At 43.0% G+C, this 24,827-nt stretch overlaps 1 protein-coding gene across 4 annotated transcripts in view; it reads right to left on the minus strand.

Annotated features, from left to right (window-relative positions):
* The window catches only part of LOC110488940 (follistatin-related protein 5), a 190,084-nt gene that overhangs the window by 156,729 nt on the left and 8,528 nt on the right, over nucleotides 1-24,827 (minus strand). For all 4 annotated transcript variants that reach the window (XM_036943081.2, XM_090198514.1, XM_090198513.1 and 1 more), the window contains exon 2: nucleotides 12,618-12,774. In XM_036943081.2, the coding sequence (XP_036798976.1) occupies nucleotides 12,618-12,774 (157 nt within the window). The remainder of the gene's footprint in view (nucleotides 1-12,617; nucleotides 12,775-24,827) is intronic.

Consider the following 24,827-nt stretch of genomic DNA (forward strand, 5'->3'; position numbering starts at 1 on the left):
TTGTGTCAAGAAGCAGTGCGGCTTGGCGGGGTCATGTTTCGGAGGACGCATGGCCCTCGACCCTTCACCTCTCCCGAGTCCGTACGGGAGTTGCAGCGATGGGACAAGACTGTAACGACCAATGAATATCATGAAATTGGGAGAAAAATCTGTTTTACAAAGTATTATAATAAGAAAACCTTGCACACCAGATACGCTGCTCCAATGCTTTATTCCTGCACCCACATACAGTCAGTGTACAAAACATTAGGAACACCTTCCTAATATTGAGTTGCACCTAGGGCTGTTACGGTGACCGTATTACTGCCACACCGGTGGGTATCTAGGCTTCTCCAAGCTCTGATGCTGTTGATGGTCATTAGTAGCCTACCAAACTTGCTAACTGCCTGGTACTCAGCACTCTATCGTCCCTCTAATCACTCTGACAACAATAAAAGCATACTGCCTAAAGTTGCATAAATAACTCTAAATGAAGCATATAGGAGGACCTGTTCATTTGTTAACCGTTCAATACAAAATAGTCGCATGTGCGGACTCCCTCAGAAGTCATTAGGAGAAAATATGATTCAGATTTTATTCAGCTATATCCAACTTTATTCTTCATGTTATAAAATAATGCCATGAAATTCTAAGCAAATATTGCCTGCTAAATGAACTAGTGTAACCCACAGCCATTTGGCACAGCCAGATCAGAGCCTAACATAAGGACAACTCTGAGTATGTTTTTAAATTTAACCTTCATTTAACTAGGCAAGTCAGTTAAGAACAAATTCTTATGACGGTCTACCGGGGAACAGTGGGTTAACTGCCTTGTTCAGGGGCAGAATTTTTACCTTGTCAGCTCAGGGATTCAATCCAGCAACCTTTCGGTTACTGGCCCAATGCTCTAACCACTAGGCTACCTGCCGCAATACTCCCAATATAAGTGAACCCCAAATCAATGTAGTTCTCATCCTATTTGCGCCTCTTCGAGTATGCTATTCTGTTGTTCTGAAATAGACTACATTTTCTTCATATCATGCTTCTTTAGACCTGCCTCAAATAAACAATGGATTTTTGTGATGGTGTAAGCCAGGTATTCCCAAACTGGTATACCCCCAGGAGTATGTGCAATGCCGTCAGGGGTATGGCTAATAAAAATGTGATTCACTTTTAAAACCAAAAAATAATACTACATTGTTTTTCTTCACATGTTCAAACAGTCCATTTATTTTTTCCAACGGGGCTAAACATTAGGGTGAGTTTTTTTTCTCCCTTGAGTAGCCTCGTTTCACTGCCAAAAATAAAAGTCAACCATCTAGTGTTCAGCGAAATCACAACACAATGTCAAATACAAGTAGCCTAGTCATATAATTAACATCAAATCACATTAACCATTATTCTCTCACTCGAATTACACTAACAGTCCGTATGCAGCCAAACGTAGCTGCTGCTCATTCCATTTGCTCGAAAATTGATAAAGGGTTACAAAAGTAAGGTACTGCTACTACCAGCAGTACTACACCTGCTACCAGTAGTACTACATCGGCACATGTCGACAACGCAAGTTGTTCTGCTTCCATGAGTACATCAAATGCTAGCATCAGTAATTCTACATTTGTTGTTAGCCCAGCTAACATGGACACTGACCGTTGTGAATCTGATGCAGCCGAAGAGCTACTGCCCCCTTACCCGGGAAAGCACCAAACAACAGACAGGGACATTGGACCATCGAAGTGGCGCAAATATGATGAGAACTATATTGATTTGGGGTTCCTCAGCAACAGTGTGTTATATGTGCAAAAGTACTATCGCACAACTCGATGAAACCTTCACTCATTTGCAGACATTTAGGAAAAAAAAAAAACATTTTGAAAGATAAACCTTGGGAGTTTTTTGAGCGAGAATTAAGACGACTTCAATTAGTAAGACATGTATAACAGCAACAGATACCATTAATAAGAAGTTGGCTAGTAGAGTCTTATATGGTGAGCTACCGAGTGGCTAGGACAGGCAAGACCCATACTATTGTGGAGGACTTCATTCTTCCTGCTGCCGCGGATATGGCTGGGACAATGCTGGGGGAAAAGGCCCAAAAGAACTATACAGACAATGCCTTCATCAAACAACACTGTTTCACGACGCATCAGTGACATGACAGGAGATGTTTTAAAACAATTACTAATTTGCATACAAGCCAGTGAATTGTAGGCGTTACAGCTGGATGAATCAACAGACGTGGTGGGCCTAGCACAGCTCCTGGTATATGTCCGTTACGTTTATGGGGTGTCAATTAAAGAAGACATCCTCTTCTGCACACCACTGGAAACCAGGACAACAGGAGAGGATATTTTTTAAGTACTGGACACCTTTGTGACATCAAATGGACATTGGTGGTCAAGATGGGTTGGCATCTGTACTGATAGCGCAAAACCCATGACAGGGAGACGTAGTGGACTGGTAACGCGCGTGCAAGCAGTTGCTCCCTATGCCACATGGGTACACTGCAGAAACCACCAAGAGGCTCTTGCTGCCAAAGGAATGCCTGACAGCTTGAAATACGTTTTGGACACTACAGTGAAAATGGTTAACTTTGTTAAAGCAACGTCCCTGAACTGTCATGTATTTTCTGCACTATGCAATGATATGGGCAACAACCATGTAACGCTTTTACAACATAGAAGTGTGCTGGTTATCAAGGGGCAAAGTACTGACACGTTTAAAAAAAAAATTGAGAGACGAGCTGAAAGTTTTCCTTACTGACCATAATTTCCACTTGTCTGACCTCTTGCATGATGACGAGTTTCTCACACGACTGGCCTATCTGGGTGATGTTTTTCTCGCCTGAGTGATCTGAATCTAGGATTACAGGGACTCTCCACAACTATATTCAATGTGTGGACAAAATTGAGGCTATGATTAAGAAGTTGGAGCTCTTCTCTGTCTGCATTAACAAGGACAACACACAGGTCTTTCCATCATTCTATGATTTTTTGTGTGCAAATGAACTCAAGCTTACAGACAATGTCAAATGTGATATAGCGAAGCATTTGCGTGAGTTGGGTGCGCAATTATTCTGGTACATTCCCGAAACAGATGACACAAACAACTGTATTTGTTATCCCTTTCATGCCCTGCCTCCAGTCCACTTACCGATATCTGAACAAGAGAGCCTCATCGAAATTGCAACAAGCGATTCTGTGAAAATGTCATTTAATCAGAAGCCACTGCCAAATTTCTGGATTGGGCTGCGCTCAGAGTATCCTGCCTTGGCAATCGTGCTGTTAAGACCCTGATGCACTTTGCAACCACGTACATATGTGAGAGTGGATTCTCGGCCCTCACTAGCATGAAAACTAAATACAGGCACAGACTGTGTGTGGAAAATGATTTAAGACTGAGACTCTCTCCAATACAACCCAACATTGCAGAGTTATGTGTATCCTTTCAAGCACACCCTTCATTAACCTTTTTGATGAACAAATACAGTTGTATATGTAAGATGGCTAAATAAAGAGCAAAATCATTGATTATTATTACGTTATTATTTGTGCCCTGGTCCTATAAGAGCTCTTTGTCACTTCCCACAAGCTGGGTTGTGTCAAAAACTCACACTCATTCTTATGTTTATTAAACGTATCGTATAGTGCGTGTGTGGCAGGCATACAATGATGGCAAAAAAACAACATTTGAGAGTGCGCTGACCCTGGTGCTAGAGGGGGTACGCAGCTGGAGGTTGAATGTCTAAAGGGGTACGGGACTATAAAATGTTTGGGAACCACTGTAGGTTATATTAAATGGATTTATTCGACTTTTTAAAAAGCCGATGTTCTATAGGTCTGCATCAGAGGTTTGTAGGCTATGAATGGAAGCCGGGAGATGCTAAATGTGTTTCTGTTAATTACGGTCAATTACCGTGAGACCGGCAGTTATTTCCTTGACAATGACCGGCTGATATAATCTCATGACCACCACAGCCCTAGTTGCACCCCCCCTTTTGCCCTCAGAAAAGCCTCAATTCATCGGGTCATGGTTTCTACAAGGTGTCGAAAGTGTTTGACAGGGATGCTGGCCCATGTTGACTCCAATGTTTCCCACAGTTGTGTCAAGTTGGCTGGATGTCCTTTGGGTAGTGGACCATTCTTTTATACACACGGGTGGTGGACCATTCTTTTATACACACGGGTGATGGACCATTCTTTTATACAAACTGTTGAGCATCAAAAACGTAGAAATGTTGTAGTCCATGACACAAACTGGTGCCCCTTGCACCTACTATCATACCGCATTCAAAGGCACTTTTGTATTGCCCATTCACCTGGATTGATCATAGCTTTCACCTGGATTCACCTGGTCAGTCTACAGTGCATTCGGAAAGTATTCAGACCCCTTCATTTTTTCCACGTTTTGTTACGTTACAGCCTAATTCTAAAATGGATTCAACTCTGTTCCCTCCCTCTACACACAACATCCATAATGACAAAGCAATAAATATAATGTTAACATACTGTATGTATTCAGACAATTTACTCAGGACTTTGTTGAATCACCTTTGGCAGCAATTACAGCCTCGAGTCTCCTAGGGTATGATGCTACAAGCATGGCACACCTGTATTTGGGGAGTTTATCCCATTCTTCTCTGCAGATCCTCTCAAGCTCTGTCATGTTGGATGGGGAGCGTTGCTGCACAGCTATTTTCAGGTCTCTCCAGAGATGTTAGATCGGGTTCAGTTCTGGGCTCTGGCTGGGCCACGCTAGGACATTCAGAGACTTGTCGCGAAGCCCCTCCTGCATTATCTTGGCTGTGTGCTTAGGGTCGTTGTCCTGCTGGAAGGTGAACCGTCTCCCCAATCTGAGGTCTGGAGCGCTCTGGAGCAGGTTTTCATCAAGGATCTCTCTGTACTTTGCTCAGTTCATCTTTTCCTGAACTAATCCTGTCTAGTCTCCCAGTCCATGCCACTAAAAAACATCTCCACAGCAAGATGCTGCCCCCACCATGCTTCACTGTAGTGATGGTGGCAGGTTTCATCCAGACGTGACGCTTGGCATTCAGGCCAAAGAGTTCAATCTTGGTTTCATCAGACCAGAGAATCTAATTTCTCATGGTCTGAGAGTCCTTTAGGTGCCTTTTGGCAAACTCCAAGCGGGCAGTTGTGTGCCTTTGACTGAGGAGTGGCTTCCCGTCTGGTCACTCTACTATAAAGGCATGATTGGTGGAGTGCTGCAGAGATGGTTGTCCTCCTTCAGAGCACTAAGACAGCATTGAATGAGCTGAATTCCGCCACAAGCAAACAGGAAAATGCTCACCCAGAGGCAGCGCTCCTAGTAGCCGGGGACTTTAATGCAGGGAAACTTAAATCCGTTTTACCAAATTTCTATCAGCATGTTAAATGTGTTGCACACGAGGGAAAAAACTCTGGATTACCATTACTCCACACACAGAGATGCATACAAAGCCCTCCCTCGCCCTCCATTTGGCAAATCTGACCATAATTCTATCCTCCTGATTCCTGCCTACAAGCAAAAATTAAATCAGGAAGCACCAGTGACTAGATCAATAAAAAAGTGGACACGTAGCACTCACGTCTGTAGCCATGAAGTGCTTTGAAAGGCTGGTTATGGCTCACATCAACACCATCAACCCAGAAACCCTAGACCCACTCCAACTTGCATACTGCCCCAACAGATCCACAAATGATGCAATCTCTATTGCACTGCACACTGCCCTTTCCCACCTGGACAAAAGGAACACCTATGTGAGAATGCCATTCATTGACTACAGCTCAGCGTTCAACACCAACTGCTCTTAAACGCTAGTATAACCAAATGCATGCTCTTCAACCATTCGCTGCCTGAACCCGCACGCCCGACTAGCATCACCACCCTGGCTGGTTCCAACCTAGAATATGTGGACATCTATAAGTACCTAGGTGTCTGGCTAGACTGTAAACTCTCCTTCCAGACTCATATCAAACATATCCAATCTAAAATCAAATCTAGAGTCGGCTTTCTATTTTGCAACAAAGCCTCCTTCACTCACGCTGCCAAACTTACCCTAGTAAAACTGACTATCCTACCGATCCTCGACTTCGGCGACGTCATCTACAAAATAGCTTCCAATACTCTACTCAGCAAACTGGATGCAGTTTATCACAGTGCCATCCGTTTTGTTACTAAAGCACCTTATACCACCCACCACTGCGACCTGTATGCTCTAGTTGGCTGGCCCTCGCTACATATTCGTCGCCAGACCCACTGGCTCCAGGTCATCTACAAGTCCATGCTAGGTAAAGCTCCGCCTTATCTCAGTTCACTGGTCACGATGGCAACACCCACCCGTAGCACGCGCTCCAGCAGGTGTATCTCACTGATCATCCCTGAAGCCAACACCTAATTTGGCCGCCTTTCGTTCCAGTTCTCTGCTGCCTGTGACTGGAACGAATTGCAAAAATCGCTGAAGCTGGAGACTTTCATCTCCCTCACCAACTTCAAACATCTGCTATCTGAGCAGCTAACCGATCGCTGCAGCTGTACATAGTCTATCGGTAAATAGCCCACCCAATTTACCTACCTCATCCCCATACTGTTTATATTTATTTACTTTTCTGCTCTTTTGCACACCAGTATCTCTACCTGTACATGACCATCTGATCATTTATCACTCCAGTGTTAATCTGCAAAATTGTAATTATTCGCCTACCTCCTCATGCCTTTTGCACACAATGTATATAGACTCTCTTTTTTTCTACTGTGTTATTGACTTGTTAATTGTTTATTCCATGTGTAACTCTGTGTTGTTGTCTGTTCACACTGCTATGCTTTATCTTGGCCAGGTCGCAGTTGTAAATGAGAACTTGTTCTCAACTAGTCTACCTGGTTAAAGAAAGGTGAAATAAATAAATAAATAAAATAAACACCATAGTGCCCTCAAAGCTCATCAATAAGCTAAGGACCCTAGGACTAAACACCTCCCTCTGCAACTGGATCCTTGACTTCTTAACGGGCCGCCCGCAGGTGGTGAGGGATGGTAACAACACATCCGCCAAGCTGATCCTCAACACAGGGGCCCCTCAGGGGTGTGTACTCAGTCCCCTCCTGTACTCCCTGTTCACTCATGACTGCACGGCCAGGCACGACTCCAACACATCATTCAATTTTCCAATGACACAACAGTGGTAGGCCTGATCACTGACAACGAAGAGACAGCCTATAGGGAGGAGGTCAGAGACCTGGCCGTGTGGTGCCAGGACAACAACCTCTCCCTCAACGTGATCAAGACAATGATGATTATGGACTACAGGAAAAAGAGGACTGAGCACGCCCCCATTCTCATCGACGGGGCTGCAGTGGAGCAGATTGAGAACTTCAAGTTCCTTGGTGTCCACATCACCAACAAACTAACATGGTCCAAGCACACCAAGACAGTCGTGAAGAAGGCACGACAAAACCTATTCCCCCTCAGGAGACTGAATAGATTTGTCATGGGTCCTCAGTTCCTCAAAAGGTTCTACAGCTGCACCATCGAGAGCATCCTGACGGGTAGCATCACTGCCTGATATGGCAACTGCTCGGCCTCCGACCACAAGGCACTACAGAGGGTAGTGCGAATGGCCCAGTATCATCCACTACCTCTATACCAGGTGGTGTCAGAGGAAGGCCCTAAAAAATGTCAAAGACTCCAGCCACCCTAGTCATAAACTGTTTTCTCTGCTATGGCACAGCAAGCGGTACGGGAGCGACAAGTCTAGGTCCAAGAGGCATCTAAACAGCTTCTAACCCCAAGCCATAGGACTCCTCTAGTCAAATGGCTACCCAGACTATTTGCATTGCCCCCTCCCCCCCTTTACACCACTGCTACTCTCTGTTGTTATCTATGCATTTAGTCACTTTAATAACTCTACCTATATCTACATACTACCTCAACTAACCGGTGCCCCCGCACATTGACTCTGTATCGGTACCCCCCTGTATATAGTCTCGCCATTGTTATTTTACTGCTGCTCTTTAATTACTTGTTACTTTTATATCTTATTCTTACCCAGGTTTTTTTTTAAACTGCATTGTTGGTAAGGGGCTCGTAATTAAGCATTTCACTGTAAGGTCCTACACCTGTTGTATTTGGCGCATGTGACTAATACAATTTGATTTGATTTGATTTGATCAACAAATCATTCCCATAAAAATTCTGACATTAATTTTCTGAGTGGGGCCATGTCATCAATATTCATCAATATGCATTGCGTCGCTCCTTATAATGAAAGTTAAAGCCACAATGTTGGGCCTACTCAGCACAGTCACAGCACAGAGGGTACACCACTCTGGCAATAATACAGTAGGTTAATTTATCATAACACATGATGATTAATTTACTACTCAGATGCTACACATCTACTGCAGCCATGACTCATATTGGATATTATATTAATAAAAGGCAAGTCCACAACACTGAAGAATATGTCTCCCTGATATTAAACATAATTTACTGTATTTTTTATTATACTGCACAAAATTATTGTAATCTGTTCCACAGCAACAGCAGAGTATTTATCTACGCTATTAAACTTAATATAGTTTTGATTACATATTGTTGTCCACCCCAAAATCCACAAATGAGTAGGAGATTGGAAAGATCCTAGAGAAATACTTGGAATCACAAGTAAAGAAAGGCTGAAGTCCGGTGTCACACACATTGAATATTAATAATAACACTCACAGGGACAACTTTGGTTTGGAATATATGCCAGCCTGTGCCTAAGTGATAAAAGGTGTTGGGCCCTGAGAGAAAATGTAGTGTGGGACCTATTATGTGGGCCAGCCATAAAAAATCAGTGATAATTTCAAAGTCTTGCATATTATTCTCTTTTTTTTCTTGTTTTCGCCAGAGGCCTGCATAGCCGAATATAAAACAAATCTTATTTCATTACATTTAAAAGGAGTAATGACTGAATATACACTACCCTCCAACATTTTGGGGTCACTTAGAAATGTCCTTGTTCTTGAAAGAAAAGCACATTTTTCCATCAAATTGATCAGAAATACAGTGTAGACATTGTTAATGTTGTAAATGACTATTGCAGCTGGAAACGGCAGATTTTTATGGAATATCTACATAGGCGTACAGAGGCCCATTATCAGCAACCATAACTCCTGTGTTACAATGGCACGTTGTGTTAGCTAATCCAAGTTTATCATTTTAAAAGGCTAATTGATCATTAGAAAACCATTTTGCAATTATGTTAGCACAGCTGAAAAGTGTTGTTCTGATTAAAGAAGCAATAACATTGGCCTCCTTTAGACTTGTTGAGTATATGGAGCATCAGCATTTGTGGGTTCGATTAGAGGCTCAAATGACCTGAAACAAAGACCTATCTTCTGAAACTCGTCAGTCTATTCTTGTTCTGAGAAATGAAGGCTATTCCACGCGGGAAATTGCCAATCTCCTTTCACAGAACAGCGCAAACGGTCTCTAACCAGAAAAGAAAGAGGAGTGGGAGGCCCCGGTGCACAACTGAGGAAGAGGACAAGTACATTAGAGTGTCTAGTTTGATAAACAGACGCCTCACTAGTCCTCAAATGGCAGCTTCATTAAATAGTACCCGCAAAACACCAGTCTCAACATCAACATTGAAGAGGCAACTCCTGGATGCTGGCCTTCTAGGCAGAGTTGCAAAGAAAAAGCCATATCTCAGACTGGCCCATAAAAAGAAAAGATTAAGAGGGAGAAAAGAACACTGGACAGAGGAACTAGGAGGACAGCATCCCGGAGTCGCTACTCAGTGTTGATGTTGAGACTGGTGTTTTGCAGGTACTATTTAATGATCCTGCCAGTTGAGGACTTGTCTGTTTATCAAACTAGACACTCTAACTTGCTCACTTGTGCACCTGGGCCTCCCACTCCTCTTTCTTTTCTGGTTAGAGCCCGTTTGAGCTGTTCTGTGAAGGGAGTAGAACACAGTGTTGTACGAGATCTTCAGTTTCTTGGAAATGTCTCGCATGGAATAGGGTTAGGGTTTTATAATGACCAATTAGCCTTTTGAAGGGTAGTGTACATGCAGTGTACTGTATGTCCAGGTTGAACCCAGGTTACTAAATTGGGCCAGTATCTAATGTATAGAAAGTCCTACTTTCCAGATCTTGGTTTGAATACTATTTTAAAACGTTCAACTATATTGAGAGTTCACTTTAAGTTGCCTCAAGTGCCAGGTGGGGGAGGTTTGCTGTTTTGGAACTTCTCTATTGGTTCTGTTAAGCCAGGCGAGCTCAATCAAGCCAAGATAAAGTATTTTCAATTATTTGAAATAGTATTTGAACCCAGGTCTGTACTGCCTAGCATCATACTGTGCCACTCATCGAACTAGACAATGGTTGAGTATGAGACACAGCTTATTTCTGAGAGGCAGACAGGTGAAAGAGAATGGTGAGCAGTGGACTGCAGAGAAGAAGCTGTTCAGTCCTGCTGCTGAAAACATGATTGATGAAGTCATTATATGGTCAATGTCACACAGTTTAAAGTGGTATACCTAAGATAATGTACTCTGCTTGCTTTTGAAAGGGAATGGACATTGAAAGACATTACTATTTTGACCTTACAAGGGATATGTTATGGGACAGATACTATGATAAAGTCACAAGGTTCACCCTATAGATGGGACTTTGTCTAAATCAATTTAGGAAATGTAGATTAATTTGCATCACTTCTATAAACCTCTTGCCTCAATGAAGCAGCACAGCAATGTTCAGAACCGTCCATAAAAAAACATTTCTAAGCCACGCTGAACACAACATGTTCCACATTAATGAAAACATTGCCAATATTAGCCTTTTTTTAACAACTCCCATGTCAATATGACCTTTGAGTCTGTCTTCAGTACAACGCCAACTTCTAGCCTCTGGTGCAGTGTAACTGCGGTGCAGTGTCTCACGTTCTGTTAACACCATCTGTCCTCCTACTTCCTCCCTCGCTATCTCTCTCTCTCTCTCAATTCAATTCAAGAGGCTTTATTGGCATGGGAAACATATGTTTACATTGCCAAAGCAAGTGAAATGGATAAACGATAAAAAGTGAACAGTAAATATTACACTCACACAAGTTCCAAAATAATAGAGACATTTCAAATGTCATATCATGTCTATATACATTTAAAGTACAAAAAGGAAAATAAATAAACATAAATATGGGTTGTATGTGCTCCCGAGTGGCGCAGCGGTCTAAGGCACTGCATCTCAGTGCTAGAGACGTCACTACAGACCCTGGTTTGATTCCAGGCTGTATCACAATTGGCTGTGATTGGTAGTCCCGTAGGGCGGTGCATAACCAGCGTCGTTAGGGTTTGGCCAGAGTAGGCTGTCATTGTAAATAAGAATATGTGTCTCTAATATGGTCATACATACAAGGTTAGGAAGTACAGCTCAGTTTCCACCTTATTTTGTGGGAAGAGTGCACATAGCCTGTCTTCTCTTGAGATCCAGGTCTGCCTACGGCAACCTTTCTCAATAGCAAGGCTATGCTCACTGAGTCTGTACATAGTCAAAGCATTCCTTAATTTTGGGTAAGTTACAGTGGTCAGGTATTCTGCCACTGTGTACTCTCTGTTTAGGGTAAAATAGCATTCTAGTTTGCTCTGTTTTTTTATTAATTATTTCCAATGTGTCAAGTAATTCTCTTTTTGTTTTCCCATGATTTGGTTTGGTTGCTGTCCTGGGGCTCTGTGGGATCTTTTTGTGTTTGTGAACAGAGCCCCAGGACCAGCTTGCTTAGGGGACTCTTCTCCAGGTTCATCTCTCTGTGGGTGATGGCTTTGCTACAGAAGGTTTGGGAATCACTTCCTTTTAGGTGGTTAAAGAATTTAATGGCTCTTTTCTAGATTTGATTTCTCTCTCTCTCCCCTCCTTCATTCTCTCACACAAAGTCATTATCAACACTGATCCCTGGACTTAAAATTGCCATTGTTTCTCTTGTTTTATTCGCATGCCAACACAATTAATAAGCCAATAATAATAAAAAGGTCTCTATTTCGAGATGGCAGAGGCTGAGGGGTGTGTATTTGAGTGCTTATCACTCACGGGGGGTTTACAGTAAGTGTGTGTACAGGGAAAACACACATACACACCCCCACACACAAATGCCTGCAGACAAAAGAGCGTGCCCATCAAATGGTTTTCTCTGCATTCCAATTGGACTTCATTTATATATTATGTAATATGACAAACACATGGCGCTCACCTTTTTAAGTAAGAAAGACAGAGTAGGGGAGAGAGAGCTTGTTAGTGCTTTGAGAAATACTTGGAATCCGATTGTGCTTGCAGAGCTAGGCCTGCGTTGTCAAGTCGATAAAGTTTCAATTACGCTCTCAACTTGGATGTTTTTGCTAAAATGGCAGTTCACTTTTAGTATTCATGCCCCCTCTAATAAATTCCCCTTCTCCCCTCACCTCAATCAGATATATTCAACATAAATTTTAAAATATGATGTTAACTTGATGCTCAAGTCTCCTTGGCAAAACACCAGTAATAAATCTCTGAGCCTTAAGAAAAAACAAAAGTAGCTTGATTCTCAAGAAACTCCATTGTAATCATCTTCACAACACTGCAGAGTCCCCTTGTCATGAAAGGCTAATGGAACGGGAATGACACAATACCTTGTGTCGGAACCTCACGACAGGTCGATAGGGTGGAGGCACGAATCCCTCCTCCTTGCCGGGCCTCCCCTCGACGACTCCCACTCCCACTCCGAGGGAGACCATTCCCAACAAGAATGCCAGCGAGCACCATCTGGGTGTCTTCATTGGTCTGATCCTGTAAAAAAAAAAAAAGAGTAGTGAGCAGTTCGTCAGACCCCTTCGACCGTGGCTGCAGTTCAATATCGGTTAGGGCGCCTGAGACCATAAATCAACCAAGCTGTAATTAGTGTAGACAATGGGCATTGCAAATATGTCGTTGGTTTAAACTAATGCTTTCAATAAGTGCCTCACACTCAACGAAGAAGATTAGATCTGCTTTGGAATCAAGTAAAGGGAAATAGGCAAATAAAGATAAAGGAAGACAAAAGAGTCAATGTATTAGGATAATGATGGTGATGAATTGGCATTAGTTCAAAATAAGTAACTGTGAGAGAGAACACATTGCTTAATACAAACATTTTCATTAGTTGCTGCAACATAGTAACATCCAAATGCTATTTACAGAAGATATAGTGGCACACCGGAAAATTATTCCTACACTATCTACTGTACTAAAGCAATAAAGTCACATTCTGAATATCACTCGTCTTCAATTATTAATTACACAGTATGAAAACAAGTTTGACCTTATCACGATGGCAATCAAACCAAACACCATGTGTGGAAAAAAGCTTATTAAAAAGCTATTTCCGTGGAACTACGGAAAGACACAACGCAGGCTAACATAAAACAGCTTCAACATGTGTTCCAGTCACTGTTTTAGTGTCTCTTTTTTCAATTGAACTACATGAGAGCTAAAGGTACTACTGAGTGAAACACTGCCCGAACTTTGGTGAATGTCGCTGCTTTAAAGTCCTCCTCACATCACAACCCTAGGATAGCTGACATCAGGGGTATGACCCCGTTCCCCTGTTGTTCTGAGTAGAAGACATATCTCAACAACGCTGGCAGGGCTCGTGCCCACATGCTGTTTCCATAGGTCAAGGGTCAAATTCACAAAAGCAATGTGTTACAAAGATCTGCTGTAAAACCAGGAAGTGTTCATTATGTGTTCTTGTGACTTGTTGGCTTCCTCTGTGCCTGCAGTAGGTTTGCAAAAGTGCAACCCCTGGAACTCCATGCAGACTAAAGCAAACACTGGTACTCCAGGCAGACTAATGCAAACACTGGTACTACAGGCAGACTAAAGCAAACACTGGTACTACAGGCAGACTAAAGCAAACACTACAGGCAGACTCAAGCAAACACTGGTACTACAGGCAGACTAAAGCAAACACTACAGGCAGACTAAAGCAAACACTGGTACTACAGGCAGACTAAAGCAAACACTACAGGCAGACTAAAGCAAACACTACAGGCAGACTAAAGCAAATACTGGTACTCCAGGCAGACTAAAGCAAACACTACAGGCAGACTAAAGCAAACACTGGTACTACAGACAGACTAAAGCAAACACTGGTACTCCAGGCAGACTAAAGCAAACACTGGTACTCCAGGCAGACTAAAGCAAACACTGGTACTCCAGGCAAGCTAAAGCAAACACTGGTACTCCAGACAGACTAAAGCAAACAGTGGTACTACAGGCAGACTAAAGCAAACACTGGTACTACAGGCAGACTAAAGCAAACACTGGTACTCCAGGCAGACTAAAGCAAACACTGGTACTCCAGGCAGACTAAAGCAAACACTGGTACTACAGGCAAGCTAAAGCAAACACTGGTACTCCAGGCAGACTAAAGCAAACAGTGGTACTACAGGCAGACTAAAGCAAATACTGATACTCCAGGCAGACTAAAGCAAACACTACAGGCAGACTAAAGCAAATACTGGTACTACAGGCAGACTAAAGCAAACACTGGTACTCCAGGCAGACTAAAGCAAACACTGGTACTACAGGCAGACTAAAGCAAACACTGGTACTACAGGCAGACTAAAGCAAACACTGGTACTCCAGGCAGACTAAAGCAAACACTGGTACTACAGGCAGACTAAAGCAAACACTGGTACTCCAGGCAGACTAAAGCAAACACTGGTACTCCAGGCAGACTAAAGCAAACACTGGTACTCCAGGCAGACTAAAGCAAACACTGGTACTCCAGGCAGACTAAAGCAAACAGTGGTACTACAGGCAGACTAAAGTAAACACTGGTACTACAGGCAGACTAAAGCAAACACTGGTACTACAGGCAGACTAAAGCAAACACTGGTACTCCAGGCAGACTAAAGCAAACAGTGGTACTACAGGCAGACTAAAGCAAACACTGGTACTACAGGCAGACTAAAGCAAACACTGGTACTCCAGGCAGACTAAAGCAAACACTGGTACTCCAGGCAGACTAAAGTAAACACTGGTACTACAGGCAGACTAAAGCAAACACTGGTACTACAGGCAGACTAAAGCAAACAGTGGTACTCCAGGCAGACTAAAGCAAACACTGGTACTACAGGCAGACTAAAGCAAACACTGGTACTACAGGCAGACTAAAGCAAACACTGGTACTCCAGGCAGACTAAAGCAAACACTGGTACTCCAGGCAGACTAAAGCAAACACTGGTACTACAGGCAAGCTAAAGCAAACACTGGTACTCCAGGCAGACTAAAGCAAACAGTGGTACTACAGGCAGACTAAAGCAAATACTGATACTCCAGGCAGACTAAAGCAAACACTACAGGCAGACTAAAGCAAATACTGGTACTACAGGCAGACTAAAGCAAACACTGGTACTCCAGGCAGACTAAAGCAAACACTGGTACTACAGGCAGACTAAAGCAAACACTGGTACTACAGGCAGACTAAAGCAAACACTGGTACTCCAGGCAGACTAAAGCAAACACTGGTACTACAGGCAGACTAAAGCAAACACTGGTACTCCAGGCAGACTAAAGCAAACACTGGTACTCCAGGCAGACTAAAGCAAACACTGGTACTCCAGGCAGACTAAAGCAAACACTGGTACTCCAGGCAGACTAAAGCAAACAGTGGTACTACAGGCAGACTAAAGTAAACACTGGTACTACAGGCAGACTAAAGCAAACACTGGTACTACAGGCAGACTAAAGCAAACACTGGTACTCCAGGCAGACTAAAGCAAACAGTGGTACTACAGGCAGACTAAAGCAAACACTGGTACTACAGGCAGACTAAAGCAAACACTGGTACTCCAGGCAGACTAAAGCAAACACTGGTACTCCAGGCAGACTAAAGTAAACACTGGTACTACAGGCAGACTAAAGCAAACACTGGTACTACAGGCAGACTAAAGCAAACAGTGGTACTCCAGGCAGACTAAAGCAAACACTGGTACTACAGGCAGACTAAAGCAAACACTGGTACTCCAGGCAGACTAAAGCAAACACTGGTACTCCAGGCAGACTAAAGCAAACACTGGTACTCCAGGCAGACTAAAGCAAACACTGGTACTCCAGGCAGACTAAAGCAAACAGTGGTACTACAGGCAGACTAAAGTAAACACTGGTACTACAGGCAGACTAAAGCAAACACTGGTACTACAGGCAGACTAAAGCAAACACTGGTACTCCAGGCAGACTAAAGCAAACAGTGGTACTACAGGCAGACTAAAGCAAACACTGGTACTACAGGCAGACTAAAGCAAACACTGGTATTCTAGGCAGACTAAAGCAAACACTGGTACTCCAGGCAGACTAAAGTAAACACTGGTACTACAGGCATACTAAAGCAAACACTGGTACTACAGGCAGACTAAAGCAAACAGTGGTACTCCAGGCAGACTAAAGCAAACACTGGTACTACAGGCAGACTAAAGCAAACAGTGGTACTACAGGCAGACTAAAGCAAACACTGGTACTCCAGGCAGACTAAAGCAAACACGGGTACTACAGGCAGACTAAAGCAAACAGTGGTACTCCAGGCAGACTAAAGCAAACACTGGTACTACAGGCAAGCTAAAGCAAACACTGGTAATCCAGGCAGACTGCAGCAAACACTGGTACTACAGGCAGACTAAAGCAAACACTGAAAGTATTTGAAAATGTTCAAATACACTGCTCAAAAAAATAAAGGGAACACTTAAACAACACAATGTAACTCCAAGTAAATCACACTTCTGTGAAATCAAACTGTCCACTTAGGAAGCAACACTGATTGACAATACATTTCACATGCTGTTGTGCAAATGGAATAGACAACAGGTGGAAATTATAGGCAATTAGCAAGACACCCCCAATAAAGGAGTGGTTCTGCAGGTGGTGACCACAGACCACTTCTCAGTTCCTATGCTTCCTGGCTGATGTTTTGGTCACTTTTGAATGCTGGCGGTGCTTTCACTCTAGTGGTAGCATGAGACGGAGTCTACAACCCACACAAGTGGCTCAGGTAGTGCAGCTCATCCAGGATGGAACATCAATGCTGTGTCTGTCAGCGTAGTGTCCAGAGCATGGAGGCGCTACCAGGAGACAGGTCAGTACATCAGGAGACGTGGAGGAGGCCGTAGGAGGGCAACAACCCAGCAGCAGGACCGCTACCTCCGCCTTTGTGCAAGGAGGAGCAGGAGGGGCACTGCCAGAGCCCTGCAAAATGACCTACAGCAGGCCACAAATGTGCATGTGTCTGCTCAAACGGTCAGAAACAGACTCCATGAGGGTGGTATGAGGGCCCGACGTCCACAGGTGGGGGTTGTGCTTACAGCCCAACACAGTGCAGGATGTTTGGCATTTGCCAGAGAACACCAATATTGGTAAATTCACCACTGGCACCCTGTGCTCTTCACAGATGAAAGCAGGTTCACACTGAGCACATGTGACAGACGTGACAGAGTCTGGAAACGCCGTGGAGAACGTTCTGCTGCCTACAACATCCTCCAGCATGACCGGTTTGGCGGTGGGTCAGTCATGGTGTGGGGTGGCATTTCTTTGGGGGGCCGCACAGCCCTCCATGTGCTCGCCAGAGGTAGCCTGACTGACATTAGGTACCGAGATGAGATCCTCAGACCCCTTGTGAGACCATATGCTGTTGCGGTTGGCCCTGGGTTCCTCCTAATTCAAGACAATGCTAGACCTCATGTGGCTGGAGTGTGTCAGCAGTTCCTGCAAGAGGAAGGCATTGATGCTATGGACTGGCCCGCCCGTTCCCCAGACCTGAATCCAATTGAGCACATCTGGGACATCATGTCTCGCTCCATCCACCAACGCCACGTTGCACCACAGACTGTCCAGGAGTTGGCGGATGTTTTAGTCCAGGTCTGGGAGGAGATCCCTCAGGAGACCATCCGCCACCTCATCAGGAGCATGCCCAGGTGTTGTAGGGAGGTCATACAGGCACGTGGAGGCCACACACACTACTGAGCCTAATTTTTACTTGTTTTAAGGACATTACATCAAAGTTGGATCAGCCTGTAGTGTGGTTTTCCACTTTAATTTTGAGTGTGACTCCAAATCCAGACCTCCATGGGTTGATAAATTTGATTTCCATTGATCATTTTTGTGTGGTTTTGTTGTCAGCACATTCAACTATGTAAAGAAAAAAGTATTTAATAAGAATATTTCATTCATTCAGATCTAGGATGTGTTATTTTAGTGTTCCCTTTATTTTTTTGAGCAGTGTAGTATTTGAATCCAGGTCTGGGCAATAGCACATCCCCCAGTGTCATCAATCAACTGTTTCCCCCTGGTGTCTAAATGTTAAATGGATTGGGATGGGGTGGTATTTATAATAGATCCTGTGTCACAGACATGGACGAGATGGGTCTGCCGAAAACCAAATATTGTATTTCACAGTAAGAACCTCATACCAACAGTCAAGCATGGTGGTGGTAGTGCAATTGTTTGGGGATGCTTAGCTGCCATAGGACCTGGACGACTTGCCTTAATAAGGAACCATGAATTATGCTCTGTATCAAAGAATTCTACAGGAGAATGTCAGGCCATCCGTCTGTGAGCTGAAGTTGAAGAACAGCTGGGTCATGCAGCAAGACAATTATCCAATGCACACAATCAAGTCTATATGAAAATGGTTAAAAAGCAACACATTTGAGGTTTTGGAATGGCCTAATCAAAGTCCAGACCTAATCCCAATTTAGATGTTGTCGCAGGACTTGAAACGAGCAGTTAAAGCTTGAAAACCCACAAATGTTGCCGAGTTAAAGTAGTTCTGCATTCAAGAGTGGGCCAAAATTCCACAGCGATGTGGGAGACTGATCAACAACTACAGGGAGCATTTGGTTGGAGTCATTGCAGCTAAAGGTGGCACAACCAGTTATTGAGTGTAAGGGGAAATTACTTTTTCACACAGGAGAATTGGGTGTTGAATAACTTTGTTAATTAAATAAATAAGTACCCTTTTTTTGTTATTTGTAAACTCAGGTTCCCTTTATCTAATATTAGGTTTTGGTTGAAGATCTGCTAACATTCAGTATGAAAAATATGCAAAACTAGAGAAATTCTGAAAAGGGGGCAAATACTGTATATCATTTTCATGCTGTCATTCTTTTGTAGAGGATAGCCATGTGCTGGGAGGATATTTATAATAACAAGAAATTATTGGATTATATACTGCTTTTTCCAGATGCTCCACTGCTTGTGGGGCAATCTCACCTCATGTTCTCTATGTTGCGTAAGCCTGCATCCCTTGATACTCGTAACTCCTTACTGATATGGTAATACTGTGGTTGCTGGTTAGATCATTCATAGATATAGTATATTACAGCATGGGCTGTATGGATCATCCTTGTTCTACGTCACTGGTTTGATGTATAACATATCGTGTATTATTGATTGAATAACAGTATAATGAGCCAACCAATATATTTGTTATTGGGCTTAGATTTGATTAAGATTGGTTCTGTTTCTTTTTATGCCAATGAAATTACAGCTGTTCCATTTTCATAACATTTGATTTCTTCCGGGAAGATAGCAAATGAAGTGCAAAACTTTTAAAGTAAAACCCACATCCTTTTTTCATTTGATCAGAGGCTGCATTTGAGAGACAAATCGCAACTCTTAAGAGCCATGTGTGTTTGCGTGTGGAGCAAAGTGAGAGAGATTGAAAGTGGTGCCTCCACTTGGTGCCTCTGCTTCGTGGCTATAAATCCAAGACAGCATGTCTAAGCTTTGGCATTGACTTTGAAATGATGACTACCTAGCACTCACAATTTACACAATACATCCCACTTTGACAGGTGTCCAGCAAAGCTCCATCTGAGCCCTTTTTTGCGCTCCATAGAACCGGCAATGCATGACAACTGGAGAGACTATGGACTGTGATAGGTGGAGTGTTTTTACTTATTACATGCATGTATGCACCAATACACAGGGGTTCACTAAAGCATGGGGTTTGTTTGTACTGTATGACCTCCTGTACATCGTTTAACCGTATTTGACCCTTTAACCTTGTAGGCTGAGGCAGAGACAATATTAAGTTAATATACATGATTTGACAAATGCGGTTTGAGACTGAGGTTTTCTTCCATAGACATACTAAGAGGCAATTACATTTTTGGGGGCTGGCAAATCACCCGTTGAGTGAACCTGACTCGAAATACTGCTTGTTTATGTGTCAGCTATATGCTTATCTATATATGTTAATCTACATGTGTAGCGTTGCTATGGTGAGAAAGTGTGGTTCTTTGTGAAATGGCTAGAGAGTATTGTCAAGACCAGGTATTCCCCCATGGGTTTGCGCAATGCCGTCGGGAGTACGCCAAAAAAAATGAGATTAACATTTTTTTTAATAAAACAAACAAATTATTATTTTTTAAACAAAAAACACAAATTCTTCACGTTTTCAAGCAGTCCATTTAGTAAGAAGATCTACTGCCCCCTTACCCGGGAAAGCACCGAACAACAGACAGGGACGTTGGACCATCGAAGAGGCCATCGAAGAGGTGCAAATATGATGAGAACTATATTGATTTGGGGTTCACTTTTACTGGGAGTAGTGCCTTTCCTCAGCCACAGTCTGTTAAGTGCAAAAGTATTATCTCACAACTCGATGAAACCTTCACTCTTGCACAGACATTTAGAAACAAAACATGCCAATTTGAAAGATAAGCTACACAAGTTTTTGAGCGAGAATTAAGACGACTTCGATTAGTAAGACATGGATGAGTCAACAGACATGGTGGGCCTGGCACAGCTCCTGGTATACGTTTATGGGGTGTCAATTAAGGAAGGCATCCTCTTCTGCAAACCACTGGAAACCAGGACAACAGGAGAGGATATTTTTTAAGTACTGGACAGCTTTGTGACATCAAATGGACGTTGGTGGTCAAGATGTGTTGGTATCTGTACTGACGCCGCAAAAGCCATGACAGGGAGACATAGTGGAGTGGTAATGTGTGTGCAAGCAGTTGCTCCCTATGCCACTTGGGTGCACTGCAGCATCCACTGAGAGGCTCTTGCTGCCAAAGGAATGCCTGACAGCTTGAAATACGTTTTGGACACTACAGTGAAAATTGTTAAATTTGTTAAAGCAAGTTCCTGAACTCTCGTATATTTTCTGCACTATGCAATGATATGGGCAGCGACCATGTAACGCTTTTACAACATACATAAAAGTGTGCTGGTTATCAAGGGGCAAAATACAACCACGTTTTTTAAAATTGAGAGACGAGCTGAAAGTTTTCTTTACTGACCATCATTTTAACTCAACTGGCCTCTCTGGGTGATGTTTTTTCTTACCTGAATGATCTGAATCTAGGATTACAGGGACTCTACACAACTATGTTCAATATGTGGGACAAAATTGAGGCTTTGATTAAGAAGTTGGAGTTCCTCTCTGTCTGCATTAACAAGGACAACACACAGGTCTTTCCATCATTGTATGATTTTTTGGTGTGCAAATGAACTCAAGCTTACGGACAATTTCAAATGTGATATAGCGAAGCACCTGATTGAGTTGGGATCGCAATTACGCAGGTACTTTCCCGAAATGGATGACACACACAACTGGATTCGTTATCCCTTTCATAACCTGCCTCCAGTCCACTTACCAATATCTGAACAAGAGAGCCTCATCGAAATTGCAACAAGCGATTCTGTGAAAATGTAATTTAATCAGAAGCCACTGCCAAATTTCTGGATTGGGCTGCGCTCAGAGTATCCTGCCTTGGCAATCATGCTGTTAAGACACTGATGCACTTTGCAACCACGTACATATGTGAGAGTGGATTCTCGGCCCTCACTAGCATGAAAACTAAATACAGGCACAGACTGTGTGTGAAAAAGGATTTAAGACTGAGACACTCTCAAATACAACCCATCATTGCAGAATTATGTGCATCCTTTCAAGCACACCCTTCTCATTAACCTGTGGTTAGTTATTCACCATTTTCGATGAGCAAATAACGTTTTATATGTAAGATGGTTAAATAAAGAGCAAAATGATTGATTATTATAATATAATTTTTGTGCCCTGGTCCTATAAGAGCTCTTTGTCACTTCCCATGAGCCGGGTTGTGACAAAAACGTATTCTTATGTTTTATAAATGTATCGTATAGTGTGTGTGTGGCAGGCTTACAATTATGGCAAAAAAACAACATTTGAGAGTACGCTGACCCTGGTGCCTGAGGGGGTACGCAGCTGGAGGTTGAATGTTTGAAGGGGTATGGGACTATAAAAAGTTTGGGAAACACTGGTCCAGATCATGTGACCTGACCAGGGAAATAAGTAAGTCCACTGAGTGATCTTCACATCATGATTTAGTAAAGTGATTTGTCTAGAGTTGCCCAATCCCAGCGCTCCACACTCCTACTCCTCCCCACTTGTGTTTTCCCATCTACTCCAGCAAACAGATCCAATCCCCCGGTGATCAGATCTCTTTAAGCATGCTCAGCAGTATTTCTGTGTAAAGATCAATTCTGGGGTTGGAGTTACCGCTGTTTGTCTCCAAGATCCACACTGGGAACAGTGGAACATCTGCTGTGCTCTGTGTGTCTGCCACACAAACATTCTCCCACGTTTTCTTTCCTAGAGTTATCGTGGCACTTCTCTCACTCCCACTGCCCGACAGCATTGTAGCTGACGCAGATAAAGGGATAGGAGAGATGCTTCAGTTTCAAAGCAGCACTGAACCTCCGGCACTACTGCTCTGCTCTTAACTCTGTAACTCTCACAGGAGTTGAGCTTATTTTGCTGTCTTGTTCTTTCTCCTAACATATAGAATATATACAATAAACCCACCGTGGAGAAAATATAGAATCAAATCTTTCCGAATATGTTGCCCAAGAGAGATCATCTTTCTGAATATGTTGCCTAAGATATATAATCTTTCTGAATATGTTGCCCAAGAGAGGTAATCTTTCTCAATATGTTGCCCAAGAGATATAATCTTTCTGAAAATGTTGCCCAAGAGAGATAATCTTTCTGAATATGTTGCCCAAACATGCCCCTGCTCAAACCTACTTCTCATCAGAACCCAATGTTGCCTTTTGCCTACCTGCAACGTGGTGTATGTGCCTTCAACTCATATTCCTCACACTACCCCAGTCAGAACATACAGAACATATAAAACTCATATTGTTGCTTAGTATTATTACCACATACTATAGACTTGCAAGATAGATAATGTGTTGAAAATTGCGGCCTCTAGGCAATATATGCATGGTTATATTGGAACTCTACACCAATACCAATGTGTCCCCCTGACTACACATGTAGAAAACATATGGACCTCTCAAATATCTCAATACTTTTCCACAAATTAAAAGCATTGTGTAGTAAAATAGATAGAATATTTCTAAGCATGGGTGCACAGACAAAAACATGTAATGTGTACTTGGAAACGATTAATCTTCACCGACATCACAACAGATGTTTATTTGAGTGTATGGGTAGAAAAGGTGTCCCTCTTATGTGGTGTCTCTTTCACTGCCTGACTCGCTGCTGAGCTTACAGTTGTATTCTCTGAAAACTATTATGGATTCTGCCCAGTTGCAGCCTTTACATTGTCAGTTATCTGAAAGTTTTGATGGTGCAATGGATGAAACAACTTTCAATAGTTACGCTATATTAAAGGTACAATCCCTTCTGTGATGCATACACACTTCATTAAGTCATTTGTGCTGTGTCCCTCATACTGCATTAAAAAACTAAGCTGATGGTACACAAACGTAACATTTCCATGTGCCGTTTTGTTGTGATCTCTGAACAGTAGATGAGTGACACCGCTCACAACCATACCACTTTAAAGTATCAGTATGTGACTGAGGTTTATCATCCTATACATGAGTAACTGTCATTCAGATGAAAAAGCCCTGAGAGATCTGTCCCATTGACCCCATAGACATAGACATAGACAATTAGACGGTCCTTGGACAATCCCTCTACCTAGAGGGCAATTATTAGCATCCTTCCAGCATGTCCATGAGTGGTCACATGACCTAAGCCATGGGCATCAATCACGTGCCCATCTTAAAAGGATAAGAGAGGAACCAGAAGACTAATCCTGGCCTATGCGCAGGTGTACGGTGCCCATTCTAGGACAACCTCAAGCCTCATCTCTCCTTGTGAGAAACACAGCCACCAAATGCAGATGGAGGAAACAGAGTTGTACGCTCGCCCTCTCAGCCCTCCTTGTGAGTGGTGAGCCAAGAGGCTGCGGGTGTCCTAAAATGGACACCGAACACACCATAAATATCCCTGACTCAGTACATGAGGAACACAGCTTCTAAATGGCAGGCGGATAACGACAGCGCACGCTTACCCCACCAGACAAGAGGTGAGCGAGGAGACAGCCCTTTGTGTGCATTTGTGGTCTACATGTTGTGAGAGCATTATTTGTTATCCCAAATCCTTTTTCTGAGGATGTTATCTGGTTTCATTCAGATATCCATCACAACACATAAAATGTGATCACATGAGCTTTGAATGTATTCTTTGCGTATTGCATCTCCCCCTCCCCCGCACTGAAGATAAATGTGCCCGCTGGAGGAGAAATGTCCAAATGCTTCAGAAGTGTGTGTGCGTGCATGCTTGCGTGCGTGCGTGTGGCTCTGTCCGTCTCCCTGACTGGCATGTCCATCAATCTGTCTGTCCGTAAAGCCAGACTTCTATCATCTGCACATACGAAACAAAAACATTCTACATACAAATATAACTGTTTCCAAACGAATTACGAATTACAAATTAATATCCTGATATTAACATGAACTAAAGTTCCCCTCTTTCCTCCATGTATTCAGTCGGTTCTAAA

Source organism: Oncorhynchus mykiss, chromosome 14 (genome assembly GCF_057628025.1).
Source record: "Oncorhynchus mykiss isolate SJ-2025 chromosome 14, ASM5762802v1, whole genome shotgun sequence".
Classification (NCBI taxonomy): domain Eukaryota; kingdom Metazoa; phylum Chordata; class Actinopteri; order Salmoniformes; family Salmonidae; genus Oncorhynchus; species Oncorhynchus mykiss.